The 23,192-nt window shown below is 53.0% G+C and overlaps 11 protein-coding genes across 11 annotated transcripts; 5 read left to right on the forward strand and 6 right to left on the reverse strand.

Annotated features, from left to right (window-relative positions):
• Nucleotides 1-83: 83 nt before the first annotated feature.
• HMPREF1541_03929 (uncharacterized protein) lies at nucleotides 84-1,409 on the reverse strand (the record flags this gene model as incomplete). The annotated part of the gene is made up of 1 exon (XM_008718277.1): nucleotides 84-1,409. The coding sequence occupies one exon, from the start codon at nucleotides 1,407-1,409 to the stop codon at nucleotides 84-86; it is 1,326 nt and encodes a 441-aa protein (XP_008716499.1).
• An 885-nt stretch (nucleotides 1,410-2,294) lies between these two features.
• On the forward strand, nucleotides 2,295-4,015 carry HMPREF1541_03930 (uncharacterized protein; the record flags this gene model as incomplete). Its single annotated transcript, XM_008718278.1, has 2 exons — nucleotides 2,295-2,352; nucleotides 2,400-4,015. The coding sequence occupies 2 exons, from the start codon at nucleotides 2,295-2,297 to the stop codon at nucleotides 4,013-4,015; spliced, it is 1,674 nt and encodes a 557-aa protein (XP_008716500.1).
• Nucleotides 4,016-4,478: 463 nt separating this feature from the next.
• On the reverse strand, nucleotides 4,479-7,390 carry HMPREF1541_03931 (uncharacterized protein; the record flags this gene model as incomplete). The annotated part of the gene is made up of 2 exons (XM_008718279.1): nucleotides 4,479-7,260; nucleotides 7,332-7,390. The coding sequence occupies 2 exons, from the start codon at nucleotides 7,388-7,390 to the stop codon at nucleotides 4,479-4,481; spliced, it is 2,841 nt and encodes a 946-aa protein (XP_008716501.1).
• Nucleotides 7,391-7,785: 395 nt separating this feature from the next.
• HMPREF1541_03932 (uncharacterized protein) lies at nucleotides 7,786-9,201 on the forward strand (the record flags this gene model as incomplete). Its single annotated transcript, XM_008718280.1, has 1 exon — nucleotides 7,786-9,201. The coding sequence occupies one exon, from the start codon at nucleotides 7,786-7,788 to the stop codon at nucleotides 9,199-9,201; it is 1,416 nt and encodes a 471-aa protein (XP_008716502.1).
• Nucleotides 9,202-9,679: 478 nt separating this feature from the next.
• HMPREF1541_03933 (uncharacterized protein) lies at nucleotides 9,680-10,366 on the forward strand (the record flags this gene model as incomplete). Its single annotated transcript, XM_008718281.1, has 1 exon — nucleotides 9,680-10,366. One exon carries the CDS (start codon nucleotides 9,680-9,682, stop codon nucleotides 10,364-10,366), a length of 687 nt encoding a protein of 228 aa, XP_008716503.1.
• Nucleotides 10,367-10,905: 539 nt separating this feature from the next.
• HMPREF1541_03934 (uncharacterized protein) lies at nucleotides 10,906-11,663 on the reverse strand (the record flags this gene model as incomplete). The annotated part of the gene is made up of 3 exons (XM_008718282.1): nucleotides 10,906-11,203; nucleotides 11,288-11,391; nucleotides 11,445-11,663. The coding sequence occupies 3 exons, from the start codon at nucleotides 11,661-11,663 to the stop codon at nucleotides 10,906-10,908; spliced, it is 621 nt and encodes a 206-aa protein (XP_008716504.1).
• A 533-nt stretch (nucleotides 11,664-12,196) lies between these two features.
• Nucleotides 12,197-14,597, reverse strand: HMPREF1541_03935 (transketolase; the record flags this gene model as incomplete). The annotated part of the gene is made up of 5 exons (XM_008718283.1): nucleotides 12,197-12,310; nucleotides 12,358-14,013; nucleotides 14,064-14,148; nucleotides 14,292-14,434; nucleotides 14,544-14,597. The coding sequence occupies 5 exons, from the start codon at nucleotides 14,595-14,597 to the stop codon at nucleotides 12,197-12,199; spliced, it is 2,052 nt and encodes a 683-aa protein (XP_008716505.1).
• A 757-nt stretch (nucleotides 14,598-15,354) lies between these two features.
• On the reverse strand, nucleotides 15,355-16,347 carry HMPREF1541_03936 (uncharacterized protein; the record flags this gene model as incomplete). The annotated part of the gene is made up of 1 exon (XM_008718284.1): nucleotides 15,355-16,347. One exon carries the CDS (start codon nucleotides 16,345-16,347, stop codon nucleotides 15,355-15,357), a length of 993 nt encoding a protein of 330 aa, XP_008716506.1.
• A 918-nt stretch (nucleotides 16,348-17,265) lies between these two features.
• HMPREF1541_03937 (uncharacterized protein) lies at nucleotides 17,266-19,440 on the forward strand (the record flags this gene model as incomplete). Its single annotated transcript, XM_008718285.1, has 1 exon — nucleotides 17,266-19,440. The coding sequence occupies one exon, from the start codon at nucleotides 17,266-17,268 to the stop codon at nucleotides 19,438-19,440; it is 2,175 nt and encodes a 724-aa protein (XP_008716507.1).
• A 152-nt stretch (nucleotides 19,441-19,592) lies between these two features.
• HMPREF1541_03938 (uncharacterized protein) lies at nucleotides 19,593-21,413 on the reverse strand (the record flags this gene model as incomplete). Its single annotated transcript, XM_008718286.1, has 1 exon — nucleotides 19,593-21,413. One exon carries the CDS (start codon nucleotides 21,411-21,413, stop codon nucleotides 19,593-19,595), a length of 1,821 nt encoding a protein of 606 aa, XP_008716508.1.
• A 494-nt stretch (nucleotides 21,414-21,907) lies between these two features.
• HMPREF1541_03939 (uncharacterized protein) lies at nucleotides 21,908-22,822 on the forward strand (the record flags this gene model as incomplete). Its single annotated transcript, XM_008718287.1, has 1 exon — nucleotides 21,908-22,822. The coding sequence occupies one exon, from the start codon at nucleotides 21,908-21,910 to the stop codon at nucleotides 22,820-22,822; it is 915 nt and encodes a 304-aa protein (XP_008716509.1).
• Nucleotides 22,823-23,192: the final 370 nt, after the last annotated feature.

The following is a 23,192-nucleotide window of genomic DNA, read 5'->3' on the forward strand; positions in this document are numbered from 1 at the left end:
CATTCGAGCCGATGCTCGTACTCCGGTCATTTTCGTAGTGATCGATATGGATTCCAGGGTGGATATTGTCGTCCTCCGCAGGCTCATACATAGAACTTCAGCGTCATCGATGCTGATTCCTCACGAGCGTGGGTAATATCAGCCACGGGCCACAGTCTCACCTGCATAGGATCCTCCCACGGCTTTGACTCCCAGTCCAACCCTGCCAACAGACGTACGTACCGCCCAGGAAGATCGTACCGCATGACCACTTGCTCCGGCTCCAGGAGCTCGACACGGGCTGGCCGCAGGTGCTCCTCTATTTTATGGAGGTCAATACGTGCCGAGTAGACGAAGGCGACGTAGAGCAGGCGAAACTGTGAAAGCATTATGAGAATGCGTTGCTGTTCGGCCTCCGAAGTACTCGAGAGCTCCGCTTGATAGGTGGTCACGAGGCGATGCCAAGTCAGGAACAGTTGCCGCACTGTAAGGAAACTTGGTGATCCATAATGCCACGCCTGTCCTCGAAATTTCGCATGATGGCGATAGCAGCATATCGAGACAAACAGCTGGCGAGCTTGTAGCAGGCTGGAGAGTATTCTGGGCATCTCAGGCTCCAAAGGCTCAACAATCACATTGTACTCTGCTCCGCGTTGGTCCATCATAAAGAGAGAGTAGATAAGCTCGAGTCGGACGAACATGGGTGTGATATAGCTGTCGATGATGTCGGATTTGTGCTTTGAACCTGGACGGGCGGCGTATTGATGGAGAATCTTGATTATGCTGCCCATATGCATCAATTCCTGGGCGGATTGCCTCTCCATACGCTCAAAATTTCCATAAGCAATAAACAGCGACCCAGCAAGCAGGATAACCTCGACATCGCCTATTGTGGTGTTTCTCGTCAGTGCGGATAGGCCAAGAGCGTAATGTTTGTTTTCCATACGTTCCAGGCGGGATGAGTCAAAGCTGGATGTAACGAGATTCCTTTCCTGACGAGAAGCAAGTGCAATAGTCATGTGGCGTACTGAATGTTCGGTAGCGGCCACTTGTGGTATTGCAGATTGCCAGAACCTTTTTGTGAAGTCGGTAAAGGTGGCCATGGCCAGCGCAGTCTTCTCGTTGAAGAACTGGAGAGCGCGCTGCTCTTCAGGCTCAGCAGGTGGCGTCAGGGAGGCTGTTGGTGACGATTGAGACGGGGAGACGGTCTTCGGTTCAAAGAGCTTGGCCTTAGGTGGCTCCAAATAAATACAGTCGCGCCCTCCTAGGGAACACTTCCTGCAGACAGGGCGTTCTTCGGTGCATTTAACACGGCGGCGCTTACAGGTGTCACACCCCGTTCTAGTCTTGCTGTGCCACTGCCGAACCCGGGACGATTGTGGCCCCTTCTCGACGGGGATGGGTCCGCCGTAGAATGTGCGTTGACCCATGTCGAACCCATCGTCTATGACTGCTGTAACCGGCGCCTCCTTTGAGAGATCTGAAGTTTCGAAATTTCGTGTGAGTAAGCTCTAGGCACCGAGAGTTCTTCTCTTGTGCTGCAATAGCAGTCTAAGGCCACCACTCTTGCTGACTCAGCCGGGGTGACGTTGGATGTTGTCCAGGTATTGCCTGCTACATGGCCTTGTATACTAAGTACCAGCGCCCATAGACTGTACCAGTCAACAAGGTAAACCGAGACAGTCGCAGGATTTGTAGATCTTTGCTTTGGGCCTTCTGAAATGCCCTAGCACCAGTGAACAGCAAAGCGGTCTTTGCGTGTCAAACTCAGGTCGCCATGGCAACGGATGATGATAAAATGTAGGTACAAGCTGTATCCGTCGCTGCACTCGTTCAAAGTCTGAATCTTCCCATTATAAAGTAACGATGGTTCAGTCAAATCACTTGTGTTCCGTGTTAAGCGTGCAGCTACGTGATAATCACCCTGTCTGGCTCATCCGTGAGACAAGTTGTGTCCAAGAGTCTCATATGTAGTTCATTGAGCGCAGTGACGTCAATCCACGATTGTTTGGATTTGGCCGAATTGAGTAGGTACGCTTTCCCAGTGATCCATAGCACTTTGCTATAACACGTTAGTATTGACCCAAGCGAAGTCGTGCCTGTGGCTTTTACGCTTGCATTCCATGTACTCTTCTCTCCAATATCGATACCAGGCTGCGCTATACGACTGCATCGAACTCCTCAGTGAAGTGATGGCGCCTGCGCGCATCATTGCAAGCGATGACCGACCGCGAACGCCATTCACTTCCTCTGCCTCAAGTCCCTCTCTTCGATCCAGGACTCCAGTTGCAGCAGCCACTCCTCCTCCTGACAGCATGGCGGGAGGCGGCAATGTCAAGGTCGTTGTCAGAGTCAGAGGATTTCTCCAGCGAGGTAAAGACGTCGCTGCTTTGCTGCTTTCCGTGTGCTAATTGAATCAGAGCGAGATCGTGGCGCAGAATGCCTGATCGAAATGGACCCAGATACACAATCGACGACTCTTCTCGCGCCACCGTCCAGTGACCCTGCCAACAAGAAGACACAGTCTCGGAAAATCGTTGAAGAGAAAAGCTTCACTTTCGATAATTCCTTTTGGTCTCACAATACTGAGGACGAGCACTATGCAACGCAAGAGGATGTCTATAACTGCTTAGGAGAAGAGTTCCTGGACCACAATTTTGAGGGTTACCACACTTGCATATTTGCCTATGGTCAAACAGGTTCGGGTAAATCGTACACCATGATGGGCTCACCAGACAACTCAGGGCTGATCCCGCGAACATGCGAAGATCTGTTCCAGCGCATCGAAGCCAGCGAGAGCCCCAACATCAGCTATAGCGTTCGAGTGTCATACTTTGAAGTCTACAACGAACATGTTCGAGACCTTTTTCAGCCACGCACCGACCCTCCACACTACCTAAAGATCCGCGAGTCGCCTACCGAAGGACCCTACGTCAAGGACCTCACCGAGATACAGGTCAGGAACTATCAAGAGATCCTCAAATACATGAGGCTGGGTGATCACTCAAGGACAGTTGCCTCCACCAAAATGAACGACACCTCCTCTCGATCCCATGCCGTTTTCACAATCATGCTCAAACAGATCCATCACGACTATCGCACAGATGAGACCACTGAACGCCTCGCTCGCATACGACTCGTCGATCTTGCTGGCTCTGAGCGTGCCAAAGCCACCGAAGCCACCGGGCAACGCCTGCGCGAAGGCGGCAACATCAACAAGTCTCTCACAACGCTTGGCCGCGTAATTGCTGCTCTTGCGGATCCACGCTCCCAGAACAAGCGCAAAGCTCGCGACATCGTACCCTACCGGGACTCCATCCTGACCTGGCTTCTCAAGGACTCACTCGGCGGCAACTCCAAGACTGCCATGATAGCCTGCATCGCGCCTTCTGACTATGACGAGACGCTCTCTACACTTCGTTACGCCGACCAGGCCAAACGTATCCGCACCAAGGCTGTTGTCAACCAGGACCACGTGTCTTCGGCAGAGAAGGACGCGCAGATCATGGAGATGCAGGAAACAATCCGTGCGCTGCGCTGGACACTGGACCAGCACCAGGAGCAGGCAAGTGCGCCAGTAATGAAGGCTATGCAAGAGTCGGCCGAAGCCCAGTCGGAGAAGATACGCGAGTTCACAGCCAAGTACGAGGATATGTTGCAAATCATGGAAGAGAAACTGGCGATTTCAGAATCAAAAGTGAGGCAGTTGGAGAGCGAAAAGGAAGCGCAGGCTATTCATCTAAATCTTGTTCTCGAGGAATTGAGGAACCCTATCCGTATTCAGAGCGCTACCACTGTGGAACCCAAGGAGGATCCCGTGGCCAGAAAGGAGCACACCAAGTCTGTGTCCCGACCAGGAACACCAGACATGATTTGGGAGGATGAAGGCTTTCACAGCGAAGGTGCAGAAAGCGATCTCGAGGGGGGTGCTCATGACTCTGAAATGCAGGCCGAAATGGAGGCGCTGATTTCGGATCTGGGTCTATTCAAGCGCAGAGTCGCTGCTGACCACGAAATCTTTGGGATCAATGTCTGACCGAGCAGCATTTAGCTTCGTCTTTGATGGGTCATAGGGCTAGCGAGGAGTTGGGAACTATTGTACAAGCGTACGAAGCCTCACGATATGTGGACGACAGCAAGAAGTCGCCCGGCCTACCACCACCGTCTTTGAATACAATGTATCAGGTTCAAGAACATACATTCATTGGCAGTGCATCCGTGCATTCCCCTTTCTTCCCGCGGTCAAGCACAGCCAGAGTGTAGGGTACCCAAACGCTCTGAAATTCACCTTGGGAGCTCAGCTACAATCCGCAGTCCATTACGATCGGTGCTTCGAGTCGGCTTTCAGTATGAAATATACGATTCCGGCGACACCACCCATGTGAGAATAGAGAGATAGCGTTTCAAAGCGAGAAACGCTGTGCCTATGGCAACTCCGTGAGCCATTCCTACGCTGAATTATCCGCTGGCTGTCTCTTCTTGCAGGTTTTCCTATGATGTCAGGCCCTCCAGCCCTGCACGAACTCGTGGAGCCGATCGATGACGACCCCAAAGAGTGCATTCACGCTATCACTCAGCGTCTGATCCAGAATCCTAAGCGCATCCTCCTCGCTCACATCCAGATGGAACCTCTCCCTGACCTTACCCACCGCGCCCCCCACACCCAGGCCACCATGTCCTTCTCCCCCAGCAGCGACTCCCTGTGCCTCCTCCGCCAGCCGCACATCCTGCACGGAGCTCTGCACCATCAAGCTGAAGAGATTGAGGATAAGGTTCGAGTTCTTGCGCAGAGCCGTGTACGCCGTGAAGCAATACTGCCGGAACTGCCGGTATTGCTCTGTTTGCACGCTGCCACCCATGCCCTCGAGCATCTCCTTCGCGAGCTTAATCAGCGGCGCGAAAGGCTTTGGGTCTCGCCCGAGAATGAAGCCAAAATCGATGTGAAAGAAGCGGCCGTTGGGTTGTAGGAGGAGGTTGTCGAGGTGTCGATCGCCCACGCCCAGGATATAGGTTATGACACAGTACCCCGCGCAGGACTTAATGTAGGTGTCCATCGTTTCCTTGCGGATGCCCAGTGGGCCGGATGGGTCAGGATTGTGTTGTTGGAGGTACGCAGTGACGCTACCTCGATATTTGGTGCTGATGGTTGATAATGCAACGGAAGGAGAAATGAATTGGACTGCGCCAGCGGCTGGAGCCGTGGCGAGGATACGGTACGGAGTGAGTTTGAGGTCGAGGTTCTCTTTTAGGAGCAACGAATCGATCAGGGTGATGATCTGAATGACAAGCTGATCTTGACGGAGATCGTCGCCCGTTTTGAAGATGATTGAGTATTTGGATGGAGACGGCGAATTCTGAGCAGCGGATGGCTGGACCTTAAAAGCGATGAGAAGTGGGGAGAGAGAGGATTTGAAGACGTTGGCTTCTTCTGGGTAGACACCAGTAATGATATTCTCCGGTGCGAGAGGTAATGGAACAGGTTGAGGCAGAGTTATAAGGTCGTTTTTGGGATCGGCAAGGAATTTCTTTAGACGCTCGATTTTGTTCAGCCGATTGTCGCGGCCAAAGCGGATGTCTTTGGCGATTTTCTGGAGGATGGCGATCATCTCTGCTTGTTTGAGCAAGAGCTTGCGCTGTTCAGGATCGCGAGCTTCTAGTTCTAGCATAAAATGGTACTCGACTCGTGCAAAGCGCTTGCGGTTGGTGGCATTGGTGTCAGGACCTCGGTCATCGCATTCGACCATTAAGAACCAATGGAGAAAGTTGCCCAGGTTGAAATTGTTGGTGGCTCTGTCGATAAGGAATTTCGCAAGCGACGTGGGTGATAGGCCCTCCTCCCCCGTCTCGTGGTTCTCGAATTTCAGTGCCTGAACTAGCTGAAGCAAGTACAGCTGCAATTCGTTGTCGTCAGCTTTCCGGAGGCGATCCACAGCATAAGCACGAACCACAGGATTATCTATGGTCGGGCCCAGCAACTCCAGCGCGGCATCGACATCTATCTCAGCCCACCTAGGAATGAGCTCAGTCAACGCGCGGGCTTCCTTCTGGTTGCTCCAGTCTGTCGCCTTGACGACTTTGGTGAGAGCTCGCTTATCTCTGCTCAGATGTCGACGGAAGGACCAGAGCACATCCTTCTGCTGCGCCGTGAGCTCTTGCGTCGGGCCATAGGAAAGGATCTCGTTCAACTCGTCCCTTAACTTGGCGTTGGGCTTCATATCTGTGTCTGGTTGGGCATTGCGCTCGCTTCTGACAAGGCGTCTGTGCTTAATTTCACAGGGATTTTCTCTCGTGAACTGTTCAGGGTCGAAAATACGTATCACTGGGAATTCAGCATCGTCGACGACGGCATTCCCAGCAGCGATTCCTGGTCCGTATCTCATCTCCGGCTGCTTCGCAGTCACACCTGATCCTGAGGGTGTGTTTTGGAAGTCTCTGATGGCTTTCGGCGTATCATACTCGTGGTCTGCAAATATAATAGGAAAATCCCATCGAGGAAATTCGATCGTTAATCTGAATCGCTCTTCTTCATCAAGATCATTATCGGAATGAAATTCATCGTCTGAATCATGGGCTCCACTGACAGCCCCATTTTGTTTTGAGTCATCTAATCTTTCCTGCGCCAGCCGCTTCGTGGTTTTCCTCTGGTTCGCACGTTTGCGAGCGGCATCTTCAACGCCGGCATTGAGTTCACTCATTCGTTTGAAGACAAGTTGGTCTAGCCAGTCGTTAGTAGGCAGTTCGCCCATCTCATGCTTTTTGAGAAGGTCTTGGAGCCGCTCTAGCTCCTCTTTCTCGGGATCGGTAGGCTCTGGCGCTTCGTTTCGTCCCCGTCGACGTGGGGTCGGGATGTGAGGTGTTTTGGATGGTGATTGACCGTCCGCGACTTTTCGACGATAGATCTTACATTTCTGCCGTCCCTTTCTCAATGCCCCGTGCTCATCGAACAGCGGAATAGTTGTGCCGCCGAAAGGCACACTATGATCAAGTCGCCCATCCTTCGGTATGGGGCTGAGATCCCAGACGGTTAAAGCAACTTGCGCGGTAATTGGACAATCCTGGATATTGACAGGCAGTTGCAACCATTGATCCCAATTCCGTTCGCCTTTGAAAAATGCATGAGCAGTTTGAGTGGGGAGTCCGAGCGGCTTTGACTCAGCCCAGAGTTGTGCGGTCACATACAGCTCTGAAGTAGGGCTCTGCACCGAGCCAATATGTCGGATTTCCGGATGTCTGATCAATGTCGACTGCGAAACTGTAGTCTGCTTCCCCTCAAGTTGGTTTCTATAACATCATCAGGACTCAGGCCCGTCCATGAACCATTGGTGGGCGACAGGGATTGGTAGGAGACATACATCTTGACATAAACGGGGAAGTCCACCTGCCTGGAGGTCGCGAACGAATATGTGTCCATCTTAACATCGTGTGACCTGGCAGGATTGCGCCAGTCGTAAGTGTAGGCTGGTGTAAGAAGACAGGTAGGTCGGTAGGTGATGGTGAGGTAAGGCAACACCTTCAGCCTTGCTGTAGCCAAGACACTTTCGGCGCGTCGCGCTTCGTATGTGCCCGGGCGTGCCTCTATCGCAGCTTCTCGACCTCAATTTACGGGTGCTTTCCACTCAATTAGATCGTCTACCACCTCAACTCAGTCGCATTTCTCAAGAGTCGTTGAATCAACATCCTTGACGTCTACAGGCTACGCTTCCGCACGGTGATTCTCAGTTGTCCACAGCAACGGCGGCGCGAATCTCCTTGTCGCGGACGTGACGTCGCCTAACGAACGGTTGTATTTGGCAGAATGACACCAAAATGCCGCGTTTGACTGCTACCTTACTCAATTCTGAAGCAAGAAGCGCGCAACTCACCGAGTCACCTGCGCCCTCGAGCCGAGGCGAGTCATTAGTGGCCGACAGTTCTGACAAGGAAAACGCTCGAACAGATTCTGGTGCGCAGAAGCGCAGAAGCACCAATATGGCTACACCTGAACCCGTTCAATTAACCAGAAAGAGACGCCGAGTCGAAGAGCGAACACAGCAGAGTCAACGCAAACGAGCAACGGACAATCAGACCGATACCAGATACTACGACCCAGAGCAGGCCCCAGAAGAACGTCGCAGAATCAAAAGAGGTCTTCGGGACCTGCATTCCAAGCTCAACGACTCACGGTCCGAGTATCTACAAGCCAACTCAACTGGCCTGGTTGAGACTATTCAGGCAGCAGACCGTTATTTTCAGGAGGTCAAGCAGACCGCAGATGCGACAGTCGATTCACGCCTGCTCGTTGCAACCGCTGATCTATCTTTCAAGAAAATAAGTACGCTTACGCTCGGCGACTCGTCGGTCGGTGTTGATGTGGACGACTTCGTCACAAAATGCATATCATTCATGAAACGCCCAGAACGTCCGCAGAACCAGGATGCCAGCAGGCAAGCCCCGTCAGGCACACAAAGTCAACGCAGGGGACGTCAGCAGGTTGATATCGACGATGAAGAAAGCGGCGACACCTTGAATTGGGAGTACCTTGGGCGTAATGCTTGTATTCTTTACAACTCAAGACCATCCCTATCCGGCTTCTTACTCGGTCCTCTCTCCGTGCAGAAAAAGGTACGCCAGCAGACACAACGAAGGGCACGCGAGGAACGAGAAGAGCCCACACAAAGAAGCCGCACGCTCCAGCTCACGGAAGAAGAGCTTGACAACCAGGAAAAGCAGTCCCTGACAGCCATCTGTGGCGAAATCTATACACTTCTCGTGGAAGCTGTGGAAAGGAATGGATCTTCCCTCCAAGAAGAATACGATGCAATCGAGTACATGCCAAGTCATGACGAAGTCTATCACCTGATGTACAAGCACGGCATTGCCGATGATGGGGGCCTTCCATTGTTCAAGTTCTGCATCAACCCCAGATCGTTCGGACAGACGGTTGAAAATCTGTTCTATGTGAGCTTCCTAATCAAGGAGGGCAAGGCAGGCCTAGGATACGACAGCCAAGGAATGCCGACGATTCAGGCTGCCGCCGAGCGACCTTTAGCAGAACGCCAAGAGAAGGAACGGAAACAGGCAGTGTTCACGATGAGCTTCGAAATGTGGGAGGAGATTGTTCAGAGTTTCGGGATCAAAGAGAGTATTATCCCGCACCGGGAGAGCCAAGTGTACGAAGATGGTGTGCTTGAAGAAGCGACTCGGGAGAGTGAACATGCTGAGGACCCCGAGATGTACGACTAGGCGTGATTTCCTCGACATGACATATTACGACGTATGAGATTATTAACGGCGGCTTCAGGCCGCCTAGTGCGTTGGCTTCTCTTGCCCTATGGTTGACCAAGGCACACATATTGCAGACCAGAATCAGATGTAATGAACGACTGTATTCCGATTCCTTGTTCTGGCGCGGCATGATGAGCGTAGAGTTCTTACTAACGTCCGTGGACGCCTTGTGGTTGCCTTTCCCCTGTTATGATGACGACACCGCGACCTTCAAATCGTTGCTTCTAGAGCCATACTTCGTCTTCCTATGCGCAGCCTATAATCTGAACCAGAAGCGACAAACTTGTTTCGGCTGTCCTTCGATGACATTCTAGCCTTTGCATCCTCTGCTGTAGACCATCAGTACGGCTTGGGAGGGTCTCACGTGGGTTAAACACGAATCGCTTTTGATCTACATTCCTTGCTACGGAACCTTCTACGACGCCGCATCATCGAAATGCTACCGCGGCCCCCAAGAGCCGCAAAGACAGCTTCATCCACGACCAAAAATGCTTCAAGGGCATCCACAGCCTCCAAACCCATTCCAAAGCGGAACAAAGATGCGTTAATAACACCACCAGCTCAACCCCTCCCAACACCAGCTCTCGGTGATTCGGAAATCAACTATTCCTACGCCATTGCCCGCGGTGAGATGGGCGTGCTGAGCTTCGAGCCCTACAAATCTCTCATCCTCCCCTTCTGGGCTTTCCGCACAGTTCCCATTGCGCATTCCTCTGCCACAGCGCTCTCATCAATATTCACCAGCTACGTCGAGCGGGGAGATCTTGTCGGCGCGGACATGACCAGAAAGTTTATCCAGATGGGCATGACACGGGCACGGCGGTACGCCAATTACCGGGGCGGGAGGAAGTATGACGCTGAAAGTGGCGAGAAGAAGACAAAGTGGGAGGGCGGTGACGATGCGCAGAGGGCCGCGAGGACGGAGAAAGAGGAGGCGAGTGAGTTGTTCAAGGGCCATTGGAGATGGTGTATCGAGCACGAGGGGTATAAAGAGTTGAAGGAGCGGTGGCAGCTGCAGAAGAAGGAATGGGACCGTGGGCACGGGATAAAAGGTGGAAAGGAGCAGAGCACTCCTACGCCAAAGGAAGAACGTGAAGTCGATGATGATGTCGGAGCCGATTGACTATGCTCTTCCAATGTTCCGTAGATGCCTGGGCTTCACAATGCCTACCATGGATGTTCCTGCTTGACATCAGCAAAGGGAGTTCCGAACAAAGCTAAGGTATGAGCAACTGACTCTTCCATCCCAACACCAGAAGGTGCCACTATCGGCTTTACCTTTCTTCTCGATCACCTCAAGCATTCCTCTGACACTCTCGTTGGCTTCAATAATGCCTTCTACATCCCAATCAACCTCGATGTTGGCCATATCACTGCTATTCCGTCAGCTCCGATCGCTGCACAGAAACAATCTAAGTCTCAGCCTTCTAAACGCGTCTGCCATTTCTAGTGGATGGCTTAGCAGCAAGCGCACCGAACGGGAATTGTGAGCAGATAAATGGCAAACAGACCCGGTCTAGGTCACAAGAAGTTTGGCAACCAACACCAGGGCTAGAGCCAATGCTCTCTGGCCTCCAGTATACCTGGCAGTTGCTTTCTCAAAGCCAGATACTCAACGCAACACATTCGCTCGTGCTCAAAGTTTGTGGGACGGGTTGACACTTACGTTGCAACTTCCCCTGGATGCATCGCCAGGAGACACACCTCATCCCACGCGCCGCCCATACGTTTCAGCTCCGCCGCCATGTGCCGCAGCATCTGATTCAATGCTGCTTTGCTGGCTGCGTACGCACCGAAGCCGTCCTCGTGATCGCGGAAAAGTGTTGCGGAACCTGAGTCCGAGGAAATGAACACCACCTTGCTTGGCGGTCCGATCGGGGAGAGGTTGAGGAGTGATTGAGCGCACAGTATGGGCCCGATGGTATTTGTGTGAAGGTGGAGAGTGAATTGGGCGTAAGTTCTGTGGGTACGGAAAATAGATGTCAGTAGAGTGTTTTCTGGTGAGGTGACAAGGTGATGGTCAAAGAAGGGCCGAGAGATGTACATTGTTGTAGCACGATTAGGGTACTGCAGGACCCCTGCATTCAGCACAACATTGCTGATTTTCATGCCTCTATCCACGGTCTTCTTGAGCCTGTCTGCAAAAGCCTAGTTCGGTGAGGATCCCATGTACACTTCCAGACAGCAAATACAATACATACCTTGATACTCGCCTCACTGGTGACATCGCACTGCTCGATCAGACAGCTCCCCGGCCGGGACTGCGACGCCGTGATCTGCCATAGCTGGCTGGCCGTACCAGGGTCCCGCACCGCTGCTATGACCTGCTTGCCTTGTGCGAGGAGTTGGCGAACGAACTCGAGACCGATGCCTCGCGAGGCTCCGACCACCACCCAAGTTCCCGATGCCGATGCATCCATCCTTCGACGCCGCGGCGGTGAGAAGGTCGAGGTAGAAGTCTAGCCTTATCGTCACCTACCTGTGCTGGTAAAGGCTTCTCCTGCAGCCAGCCGGGGTTGCAGTGACCAAGTGCAGCTTGGAAGTAATTGTGTATGTTCGTTTGTCACTGCCAAACCTGTGTGTCTGATGTTGAAAACAGTGCAACAGCTAGATAAGAGGAACGTGAATCATATGTTAGGTCCATAGCTTCTTTGCCAGGACTGATAGCTCCGGGCGGAGTAGGCAAGATGAGAGTGGAGTACGGTTACGAACCTGACTCAAGGCATGGATTGGAGTTGCACATAGGCAGGTGACTCGTGCCATTTAGAAGTAGAGATGATGCAAACACGAAGATCGTCGTACACATGCGACACTGATGACTGTTTTGACAGCTTTCGTTATGGTATCTACACCTTACTTCCTTTGATAATGTCTATTTGTTTTCATTCACCCAACCATCCGAATAGCGCTTCCAATAGTACGAGGGAACATGTTCAGGCAAGCATTAAGCCCTCTACAGAATCTGCTGGAAAGCACGGTTGACAGGGCTGCGTGGGTTGACACCTTTGTAGAAGTCGACGGTCTGCTTCGCACGCTTGGTGATACCCTCTGGGGTGAACTCGAATTTCTGAATGGGCATTAGCATAGTTCGACATCCATGATCAAGTATCTTACCTTGTAGACGTCCTTGTAGGGGCCGGAAGCACCAAAGCGGTTGAGCCCAAATTGCTCGTGAGAGTACTTTTCCCAGCCGAGTGTGGACATGACCTCAACAGAGAGGATGGGCTTGCCGTCAGGAAGAACCTTGAGCTGATACTCCTTCGGCTGGGCATCAAAGAGCTCAACGCATGGCATTGATACGATGCGAGCCTTGATGCCGGCGTCGGAGAGCTGCTTCAGTGCCTCCACGCAAATGCCGACTTCGGAACCAGTTGAAACGAGGGTGATGTCGGCACTGGAGTCCTCAATGAGGACATAACCGCCCTTGATAGCGTTCTCGATGGTCGAGTTCTCAAGTTGGGGTAAGTTCTGGCGGGTCAGGGCAAGGATGGATGGAGTCTCTTGAGAGGTCAGAGCCATGTAGTAGGCAGCAGAGGTCTCATTGCCGTCAGCCGGACGCCAAACCATCATGTTGGGGAGGGCACGGAAGTGAACGAGAGTCTCGATAGGCTGGTGAGTAGGACCGTCTTCACCGAGACCAATTGAGTCGTGGGTAGCCACCAGGATGACGCGCTGGTGGGAGAGCGAGGACAGGCGGACAGCACCCGCCGCATATGAGACGAAGTTGAGGAAAGTACCTCCAGCTGGGATGACGGTGCCATAAGCAGAAAGGCCGTTCATGATGGCAGTCATGCCGTGCTCGCGGACACCATATCGGAGATACCGGCCGGTCCACTCACCAATACCAGTGTTAGGAGGCTGGAAGTCAACGGCGTCCTTCCAACGTGTGTTGTTGCTTCCAGTCAGATCGGCGGAACCGGAAAGCAGCTCGGGCACTACCTTGTGAATGGCCTCAAGAACCTTCTCAGAGGTCTTGCGGGTCGCCTCTGCGGCATCGGTAGGCTTCCAGACAGGTAGAGACTTCTCCCAGCCTTCGGCTAGCTTTCCGGTGAGGCGCCGGGCAAGTTGGGCACCCTCATCCTTGTACTCAGACTGGTACTTCTTGAAAAGATCGTTCCATGCCTGCTCGGCGGCGGCACCCTCGGAAGCGTGCTTGTGGTACATATCATACACTTCCTGGGGAACCACGAACGACTCCTCAGGGTTGAAGCCAAACTTCTGCTTGACGTGCTTGGCATCATCAGCTTTCAAGGCATTACCGTGGACACCACCGGTTCCCTGCAGCTTCGAGCCAAAACCGATGGTAGTGGTGAGCTTGATCACCGATGGCTTATCGGTGACGGACTTGGCCTTGGCAATGGCAGCCTCGATGGCATCAAGGTCATCGTCACCCTTGGTAACGTGCTGAGTGTGCCAGCCGTAGGCTTCGAAGCGCTTCAGTACATCTTCGGTGAATGAACACTTGATGTCGCCATCAATGGAAATGTGGTTGTCGTCGTAGATGGCGATGAGGTTGCCGAGCTGCAGGTGGCCAGCCAGAGAAGCTGCCTCGCAGGCAACACCTTCCTGAGCACAGCCATCACCAAAGAAAACGTATGTGTGGTTGGAGAGCAGGTCGTAGCCGGACTTGTTGAACACTGCGCCGGTGTGAGCCTGAGCAATGGCCAGGCCGACAGCGTTGGCGAAACCCTGACCAAGGGGACCGGTGGTCACCTCGATACCAGGAGTATCGTGAGCTTCAGGGTGGCCGGGTGTAATGCTGTCCACTTGCTAAACATTTGTTAGCATTGGGAAGCTGTATTGGTCTGGGATATACTAACGCGGAAGGCCTTCAGATCGTCAAGGGAGAGCTTGTAGCCGAAGAGATGAAGAAGAGCATATTGAAGCATACATCCGTGTCCATTGCTATTTCGCGTGAGCTACCGCACTTTTCTGCAAAACTTTGTAGGAAGCTCCATGAGCTGATAAAAGCCTCGGGGAGCTTATATGCGCACCCAGACTTTTTTGTGATAGATATGGAAGGTTATAGGATGTGCAGAACGACTTACGAAAGGACGAATCGATCTCTGTTGACCCAGTTGGGGTTCTGAGGGTTGAAGGTCATGAACTTGTTGAATAGGACATGGGCGGCTGGGGCCAGGCCCATGGGGGCGCCAGGGTGGCCGGAGTTGGCTTTTGAGGTGGCATCGACCTGTACGAAGGTATCATTGTGTTAACAGAAGCTCTCATTGACCACATGTGAACATTTTGGTTGCGGTCAAAATTTCTATTGGGGATAGCGGGGTAGTTGGGAAACGTACAGCAAGGATGCGGATGGTGTTGATCGCCTTCCAGTCGGCGTCGGTGTAACCCATGACTGCGGTAGTGGTATGTGGGTGAATGAAAGGAGGTGAGGAAGAGAATTTGGGTAGATGAAGAAGCAACGGAAGTTTTGAAACAATTGTCAGGATATTCCAGACTGTCTTGGACAGGCCAGCGGGTTTCCGTTTATGGCGGGTCAAACTCTGGCTGAATGGTGGGTGCCCCACGTTATTCAATTATGTCACTGGGTTTGGACCCTTGTCGGCGTACGAAAGGGTTGGGGGCCACTGGCTTGATTTCCAAGTAGATAAGGTAAGAGAGCGGTGTTTGAAGCCGAAAATCTGAAGCAGCTGTTTTTGCCGCGGGCGGAAGCTACGATGATATTCTGTTCCTCCCTCCTTAGAGCCCCCTCTATGCATGGACGCAGCGCTGGTAATGGTCGAGTTGCCAGTCATTGTTCCGACGAATCCGCCGGGAGCTCTGCGCTTATGCATCGTTTGCTGGCCCCGCTGCAGTCGCTGAATAATATGCTGCTCTGCCCTCGAGCCTCGACACAGTGTTTGATGTTTTCCGTTTTGAGCTGAATGTGCACTCGGTTCCTGGTGCATACTTCGCGCCAGGGATTCCCTTCGTCAGCTGCCCACGCTGACGCACCATTCGTCTTGAAATCGCCTGCCTCGCTGTCCTCGCTCAACCTCGGGTATACCGGTATAGAAGCTACTTTTCACTCAAAATTCCTCGTCCGTAACTGAAGAAAGTTGTATGCCATTCCAAACGCCACGCTATGCAGCAAAAGTCCCCGTATGCAGCTTAATATCCTGATTGATACGCACCGTAGCCTCCAGTCGCTCCATATCCTCCGTATCCCCCAGCGTCGTATGGTTGTTGGTCCATTGGCTCATAATCGTCCCCGGCGTCAACGCCGTTCATTCCATTTACGCCATCTTGGCCAGGGTTCAGTGACTGGAGGATCTCTGTGAGTTTCAGCTGTAAAGCCTTAACTCCGCCTTCAACGATCTCGTCGGGCTCCAACACGCCCACACCCTCCAGGTCAAAGAAGAAGGCACTAGGTTGGGCGTCAGGATTATTGGCTACATCGGCTTGCTCGTCGGCGTCTTCCCACTCTGCGTTGACTTTATCCACTGGCCATTCCTCGATTGGGTCTTTCTCGAACCAGTATGATGTGTGCTTCAGTTTGTTCAATGGATCGTATTCGAAGCCGACAGCAGCTGTAGGTGCCCACTTGGCATGCTCTTTCGCGAGACCCTTCTTCGCGATGCAAGTAAAGTCAATCTCTTGATTGTGACGGAGCTTGAGGATGAGAGGCCCTTCGCCGTTGGGGTCGCGAATGACAGGTTGACCGATGCTGTCAGCTCGATCGTCTACTCTTGTTAGATGAGAGGCGAAGACCTTCAAGATATTGTGTTCATCGGTGCACTTTGCGCGGAGACGAAGTGTTACTGAGCATCGGTCGCAATGATCGTCGCAATACTCGCAATTGCGTGTGTAGTTGAGATTGTCCGCGACGCCCCTGCTGTGTAAAGGGATCAAGCCGAGTCTGTGCGCGAGGAATTCGTCGGGGAGGACGGATGAGTTGGTGTTGATATCGACGAGGTCGATAGCAACGGTTGGAATCTCGGCGATGACAGCGCGACGGACTGCGTTGGCGAAACCAAGGCTGCAGGACTGGAGGACGAAATCGACCTTGTCTGAGCCGACCTTGCGCACCGTCACTTTTGGCCCTTGGTCCTCTTGATCGATAGCAACCGCGCCGTAGGCTCCGCCATTGTAAAGTGCTGACATGACCAAAGGGTGCCTGGGCAAGCGGACTCAGAAAATCACGATGGACAGAGTGCACGCCGGCGTTCTCGGGAAGTAGAATAAGTGCGAATAGCCAGCGTGCTCGGAAGAGGCCAAAAGATCGAGTTGCCTGCGGTGCCAACTTGGGCTTAGTGTAGTTCTGAGGCTTGGCGCCGTTTACTCTGCGCCACGGTGGACTGAGAGAAGTGAGCTTCGTAACCTCTGCACTTGACTCTTTGAACGCAAAGTATTACCGCTCTTCACCTCGATATCAAATAGAGGTCGTGTATGAGTGTATATACCGTGTTGTGACTTGGCTTTCCCCTGTGTGAATAAATCGTTCACAAGAGAACTTCGCTGTCCGTAATGGCTTTTTGTGTAGCACTAGCTTGAAGATCAATAGCGGACAGTATCTATCCCTCGTCATACGGTTGTCGTGCAGCATTAACATGAAGATCCGACCCAGCCTCAAAAGTCAGTATCACACTGCCTTGGACTCGGGAAACACGCGAGGATCGGCGAGTTCCCGCACACCCGCAAGCTCGTTCCTGCATACTCTGAGCATAAGCAGCTTAGGCAGCCGCTGATACCCCACATCGGTCCCCTCCTCAACGTCATCTCCCACCAGAGGTATGGTATGCGAAGGCCGCTATTCTACACATACATCTATTCCTCACCTTCGCACTACCTAACCGATTCCAAACGTGCTTGTGTTAAGCGATATACGTCGCGTGCCACTCGTTTAGGAGAGGAGGCTTGCTCGGTCAAGCTACAGGGTCTCCCCGTCCTACGCCTGGAAGCAGTTGAAATTCCAAGCGGCTCACATTCTATTCCAACTTCAACAATGCTATCTTGCCCGGAGAATACGCTCTGAGTGCTGAGTCGTATTGTGCTGCTGGTACGCAGCAGCTGCAAGACGCCATGCTTTGTGAATGGTGGCGGTCGTGGACTCTCTGCTGGATACTTTTTACCGTTGGTTACGGCCAAGCGCCACCTGCCGGGAATTATGATACAATCAATATCATAGCTTCGCCAGCCGATGGCAATATTACCATCAGCTTCAAACAGCCCTCGGTAGGTACATGTACCACCGTCTTTGAAACACAAAAGCAATATACCGGATATGTGACTCTCCCTCCCAGTCCGGCCCGCTCAAACCAAGGCAATTTTACCGTCAATACCTTCTTCTGGTTCATCGAGGCCAGGCAACTGCCCGAGACTGCACCACTTACAGTTTTCATGAACGGTGGACCGGGATCTTCCAGCATGGTCGGCCTTTTCCAAGAAGTCGGCCCTTGTCAGGTCGTCGAAATAAGTCACGACAGGCTTGGGACTGTGGCTCGAGAATGGGGTTGGGACAGAAGCTCGAACCTCCTTTTCATTGACCAGCCAGTCCAAACCGGCTTCTCGTTTGACAAGCCCACGAACGCTTCGCTGAATCTTCTCAATGACAATTTGATATATCCTCCGGCCTCGGTACCACTTACGCAGCCGTCGTACACCTTCTTGAATGGCACTTTTGCGTCCAACAATCCTACCTTCACTTCCAACACATCTCAGCTCGCAGCTGAATCAATCTGGCATTTTTTGCAAGGCTTTCTAGCGACGTTTCCGCAGTATTCTCGACCTCCTCAAATAGCTGTACCTCCTGTAGAGGATTTTGTCGAGATCAATCTTTTCACCGAATCTTATGGCGGGAAATATGGGCCAGCCATAGGTTCTTTCTTCCAAGAGCAGAGTGCAAAACGGCAGACTGATCTTAGTCTCATGAACTCAACTATTGGGCTCAGACTCGCTTCCATTGGCATCATCAACGGCTGGATCGACGCGCTGGTGCAGACTCCTATGTACCCCATGTTCGCATATCAGAACTCCTACAGTATTCAAACAATCGACCAAGTCCAACAACTTAATGCCCTTAGCTCTTTTCGAGGCGCAGGCGGCTGTCAGGAGCGAATTACATCCTGCCGGTCTCAAGAACTGGCGTACGATGCAGATTACAATGGCGACTCCATCCTTGTTAACGACGCGTGCTCAGTGGCATATGAAACCTGCATGTCGGACGTTTATGCACCATATTTGACATCAGGTCGCTCACCCTACGACATCGCCCAGAGCAACTTTGACCCTTTCCCTGCTTCACACTACCTCGATTATCTCAATACGGTCGAAGTGCAGAGTGCAACTGGAGTACCGGTCAACTTCACTCAATCGTCCTGGGCCGTCTGGCATGCGTTCAACAGTACAGGTGATTGGGCACGCAACAGTGGTATTGAGGACCTGGTCGGCCTCCTCAACTCCGGCGTTCGCGTTGCACTAATATACGGAGATCGGGACTACGTTGCAAATTGGCTCGGTGGTGAAGCCGTATCCTTTGCAATTGCGAGCGAGGCAGGAGCGTTATACGCTCCCTGGTATGCTGCAGGGTATGCCCCAATTGTCGCCAACAATTCTTACATCGGAGGCACGGTCCGAGAATATGGCAATCTCAGCTTCAGCAGAATCTACGACGCTGGCCATCTCGTCCCCGCGTACCAGCCGGAGACGATGTTCACCGTCTTCTCTCGAATCATTGCAGGAACTGACATCAGTCTCGGCACCATTGCAGATCTCTCGTTATACAGCACCACCGGTGACGCCAACGCAACGCACCAGAATGTTGCACCTGAAATGGCGAGTCCAAAATGCTTCATTCGTGCCGTCAACAGCACTTGTGATACCGACCACAGAAACATGCTGGCAAATGGAGCAGGCGTCATCATCAATGGCGTCCTGTACGACCATGGCAGTGATTGGGAAGAGCCAAACCCTACTGTAGCCACACAGGCTGGGATGCCTGGGATCAAGCCGACCATTATGAGTGGTGTGCCAACCTCGACCGCGGGAAGCAGTCCTTCTGCATCAACAGACCGCCATGAAAGCAGCACCAGAGAGTCCACGAGTCTACCGACCGGTGTTTTTACCGCGACGGGCATTCCATCTGTCACCAAATCCAGCTCTGGCGTGGCGGTGGCTACCAAGCCTGCCCTCAGCTCTCGTGAACAGGTAGCAGCTATCATGTTCCTGGGCTGCATTGGCTCGCAGGTCTTGATATGATGAGACCATAACGGGTGGGTACAAAGATATGCCATGGGAGAATATCAGCCCTCATGTGAAACGCGCAACGACGGGAAAGGAACAGAAAAATCTGTGAAGGCAGCCACGGTGGCACTCCCGTTATGATAACCAACGAATAGATGATGCAAGCGCTATAATACTCGTTCCTTTCCTTCTCGATCTCGAACTTGCTGCTTGTCCCCTTCCAATGCTGCCACTCCGTGGGTTTGGCCTTCAGACAGTACCGGCTGTTTTTCGCTCGGATTGGCCGTCCCTTCCTCGCCAAGGGCAGCTTGCGACTTCTCCTTCTCCCGCTCCTCTTCTCTGACCCTCCGCTCCTCCCTCCATCTTTGCCCTCGGAAGAACACAATCCAGACCATCGGACTGGTGCCCAGCAGGAACGCCACCAGTGCACTGAACGCCGGTCCCCTACCCCAAGATTCGATCATAGGCACGATCGCCGCCGTAGCGCCCGCTCCCAGGAGGCAACGCACCAGATTATTCGCCGCCGTCGCTGTTGCGGAGCGGCCAGGGTAGTAATCCACGATCAAAGTACTGGTCACATTGAACGCCATGCTCATGGTCAAGCTTTGGAAGAAAAGTATTACAAGCTGTGCGGCGAGTGGGCCTTCAGCGTCAAGAACCCATCCAAACGCGAGAATAAGCCCGATTGTCGTGTATATGGCAGGCAGTGCTATCTGCAGGCGAGCCTTCTCGATCGGGAAGTGTGTCAGATCTGTTTGACGACCGGGCCGGAGCGGAATCGAGAAACGGGCGGCCCATCGGGCAAAATTGCGGTCGAGCAGTTGGCCGTTGATAAGGGCAGCTAGAATGGCCCCCAAACCATAGGGGATGAAGCAGAGACCAAGATGAAAATCGTCAAAGTGATAGATGGCGGCGAACTGGGAAGGAATGGACGAGGAGACTTGGTAGAATGCGGAGAAGAGGAAAGCGTTGTAGAAGAGGAGGCAGGCGTTCAGCTTGTCGAAGACTAGGCGCAATGAGGACAGAGGATTCGGGAAGTGAGCTTTTGGCCGAGCAGGAAATCGAGAAGTGTCTGGTGGTGGAATGTCGCCCTCTGATTGGGAGCGCCGGGCTTTCCGCACGGCCAAATAGTTCATGAGAGACATATTGTAGCTGGACGGTGGTATAGATCCATCACCCACTTGGGTGCGGGCGGTTTCGGGGAAGAAGATTGCAAACGTGATGAAGAAGGCAGCACCCATGATCGTCAGAAACCAGAAGATGGCACGCCAGCCAAGATATTGACTGAGGACGCCTCCGAGCACAGGGCCTATGGCAGGTCCCAGTAGACTGCCTGCGAGGGTATAACCCATGTAGGCCCCACGTTCTGATGCTGTGGCTATGTCGGCAACTACACCGGAGGCCATGGCGATGGTGCCACTGGAGCCGGTAGATTGGAGACACCGGAGGACAAAAAGGGCCGCATAACTGTTTTGTAAGGCAAGGCCTATATTTGCGGCGATATAGACGACAAAACAGACGGCGTATGCTGGCCTGCGACCCATACTGTCGGCAAGATCCCCAATGAACGCTGGTGCTAACCCTTGAAAGATCATGTAGGACGTCAAGGTCAAGTTGATCAAGGCATTGGAGACGTGGAGATCCCGAGCGAGAGTGTTGAGAGCTGGCAGATAGATCTGCCCTGAGATAGGGGAGAAGAAGCCAGCCCAAGAGGCCATGACTACGATGAACAGCTTTTGCTGGCGACTGAAGATGGAATATGGTGGCGGGATGCTGGAGGCGGTTGTGACAGCTCGCTCCAGCTGCGCGGGTCGGAAGGCAGGATCCTCGTAGGAGCCATTGTCACTTTCTGCAGAGGATCTCGAGATCCTGTCGTCCTCCTGTGGCTTGGCACCCGTTCGTAAGGGCGAAGACGGCGCTGCTGAAGACGCTACCGCCGTTCCATGTTTGTGATCATGGTCCTTGCGCTGGACCAGGTCATCTGTCATCGGTATAGGGTCAAGACCGCAACGGGGGAAGTGAAATTTGATTGAAGAGGAGGTCTTTTCGCACGTATGGAAGCGATCAGCGTATCCTTATACCGGTGGAGGGTTCAGAGCCGCAATAGCCGATTCAACAGCATCCCTGTAAAGCCTACTGCGATAGCGGGTGGCAAGCGGTGAGTTGGTAGTAGCAACATTCCGGATGTAGCACCACCTGCCTGATAATGACTTCGCTAGTAGCTGAGAACAGCTATGGCGTGGACAACACTTACCTTAGTCCTGGGCATGTCATTGGAAGGAAATGAGCACCGCCTGGCTGAGAAGTCGCTCAACTCCTTTGACCAGTCAGAGGTGGTGTACTCCAATGCTCACCGAAGTCGGATGTCCTTCTCCGATATCAGGGCCCCACCCCATGCCGCCGACACGGCGCGCATCACAGACGCGTTTTGCAACACTGTGATCCTCGAGTCTCGCTCCGCCTGATCGACACGAAAACATGAATGTCACGACCTGACGCCCCAGTGAAACCCAAGCTCGACCTGACCTTCTACCCCGCCTTCTGCTACACTGTCTCGCCGACCTGGTCCACATGGGTGAAGCTCACGTGCCGGGACGTGCACGATGCTCTGAGACCCCACTACCACCGAGGGACCGAACACTCTTACACCAGCAGCGGCCTCAACCCGAGCTTGGTTCTATTCTACCTCAACCACCCGATCCAGTATGTCCAATTAATCGGTATGGTAGTGGCAATCGAAGACCACTACGAGAATGTCTTCCTGTTCACGCTTGACGACTCCTCGGGCGCAACGCTAGACGTGGTCCTGAGAAAGCCGAGGCTGAAAAAGCGGAAGAAAGCACTGCAGCATGCGCCGAAGACCGCAGTCACAAAGAGTAGCATTCAAAGGGACGATAATGAGGACAACAGTGAAGGAGATGACGAAGAAGAAGACGGCGAGACCAAGGACAAATCTGCCCTCCTAAATATTCTCTCCTCGCTGAACATTGGGGACTCGATTCTAGCAAAGGGCACACTCAGCACCTTCCGAGACACGCGGCAGCTGTCACTGCTCCGCATCACACCCATCACCACTACCACCCAGGAGATCCACCACATCGACGCGCGCACGAAATTCCTGGCCAACACCCTCTCTCGACCCTGGAAACTCTCTGAATCCCGACAGCGGAAGTTGAGGACAGCGGCGGAGAGCGATAAGGTCGAGCAGGGCGACCGTGCTCGGAAAGCGATGATGAGGAAGCAGGAACAAGCCGCGTGGGAGAACAGACAAGAGGATTTTCTTGGAAGGAAGTACAATGAGGAGGAGCAGAAGCGCGCTCGTGCCGCAGACGAGGCAAAGCAGGATGGCGAAAGGGTAATGAGGAGGCGGCGTGCATATCAGGAGCAGTCAGCATGATGAATTCGTCAGCTCGGGCCTTGCGGGCAATTGTTTCGCACAGGGCATTCGCTTGATGAGGTACATGGGCTTCCTCCACGCCGGCCTCTTGCGACCTGTCACGCATGGACGGGTGACTTCGGTTTCGTTTGCAGAATGATCGGAGTCATTTCCAAAGGACCGGTTGCACGACCATGCAGGAAGCATTAGTGTATATCTATAATGCTTAGGAAGGCAAAGATTAGTCTATTAGCGAGGCATGGCATTAACGTTCACGAAACACTTCCAAAGCGACATTTGTCAAGGACAATCGTATTTTCAAGGAAATCTGCATTCACAAATGTAGGAAGCTACTCGCTTTGTAGGCAACGTTCGCGGCCAGGCGCACTGG

Source organism: Cyphellophora europaea, assembly GCF_000365145.1.
Source record: "Cyphellophora europaea CBS 101466 unplaced genomic scaffold supercont1.3, whole genome shotgun sequence".
NCBI lineage: Eukaryota > Fungi > Ascomycota > Eurotiomycetes > Chaetothyriales > Cyphellophoraceae > Cyphellophora > Cyphellophora europaea.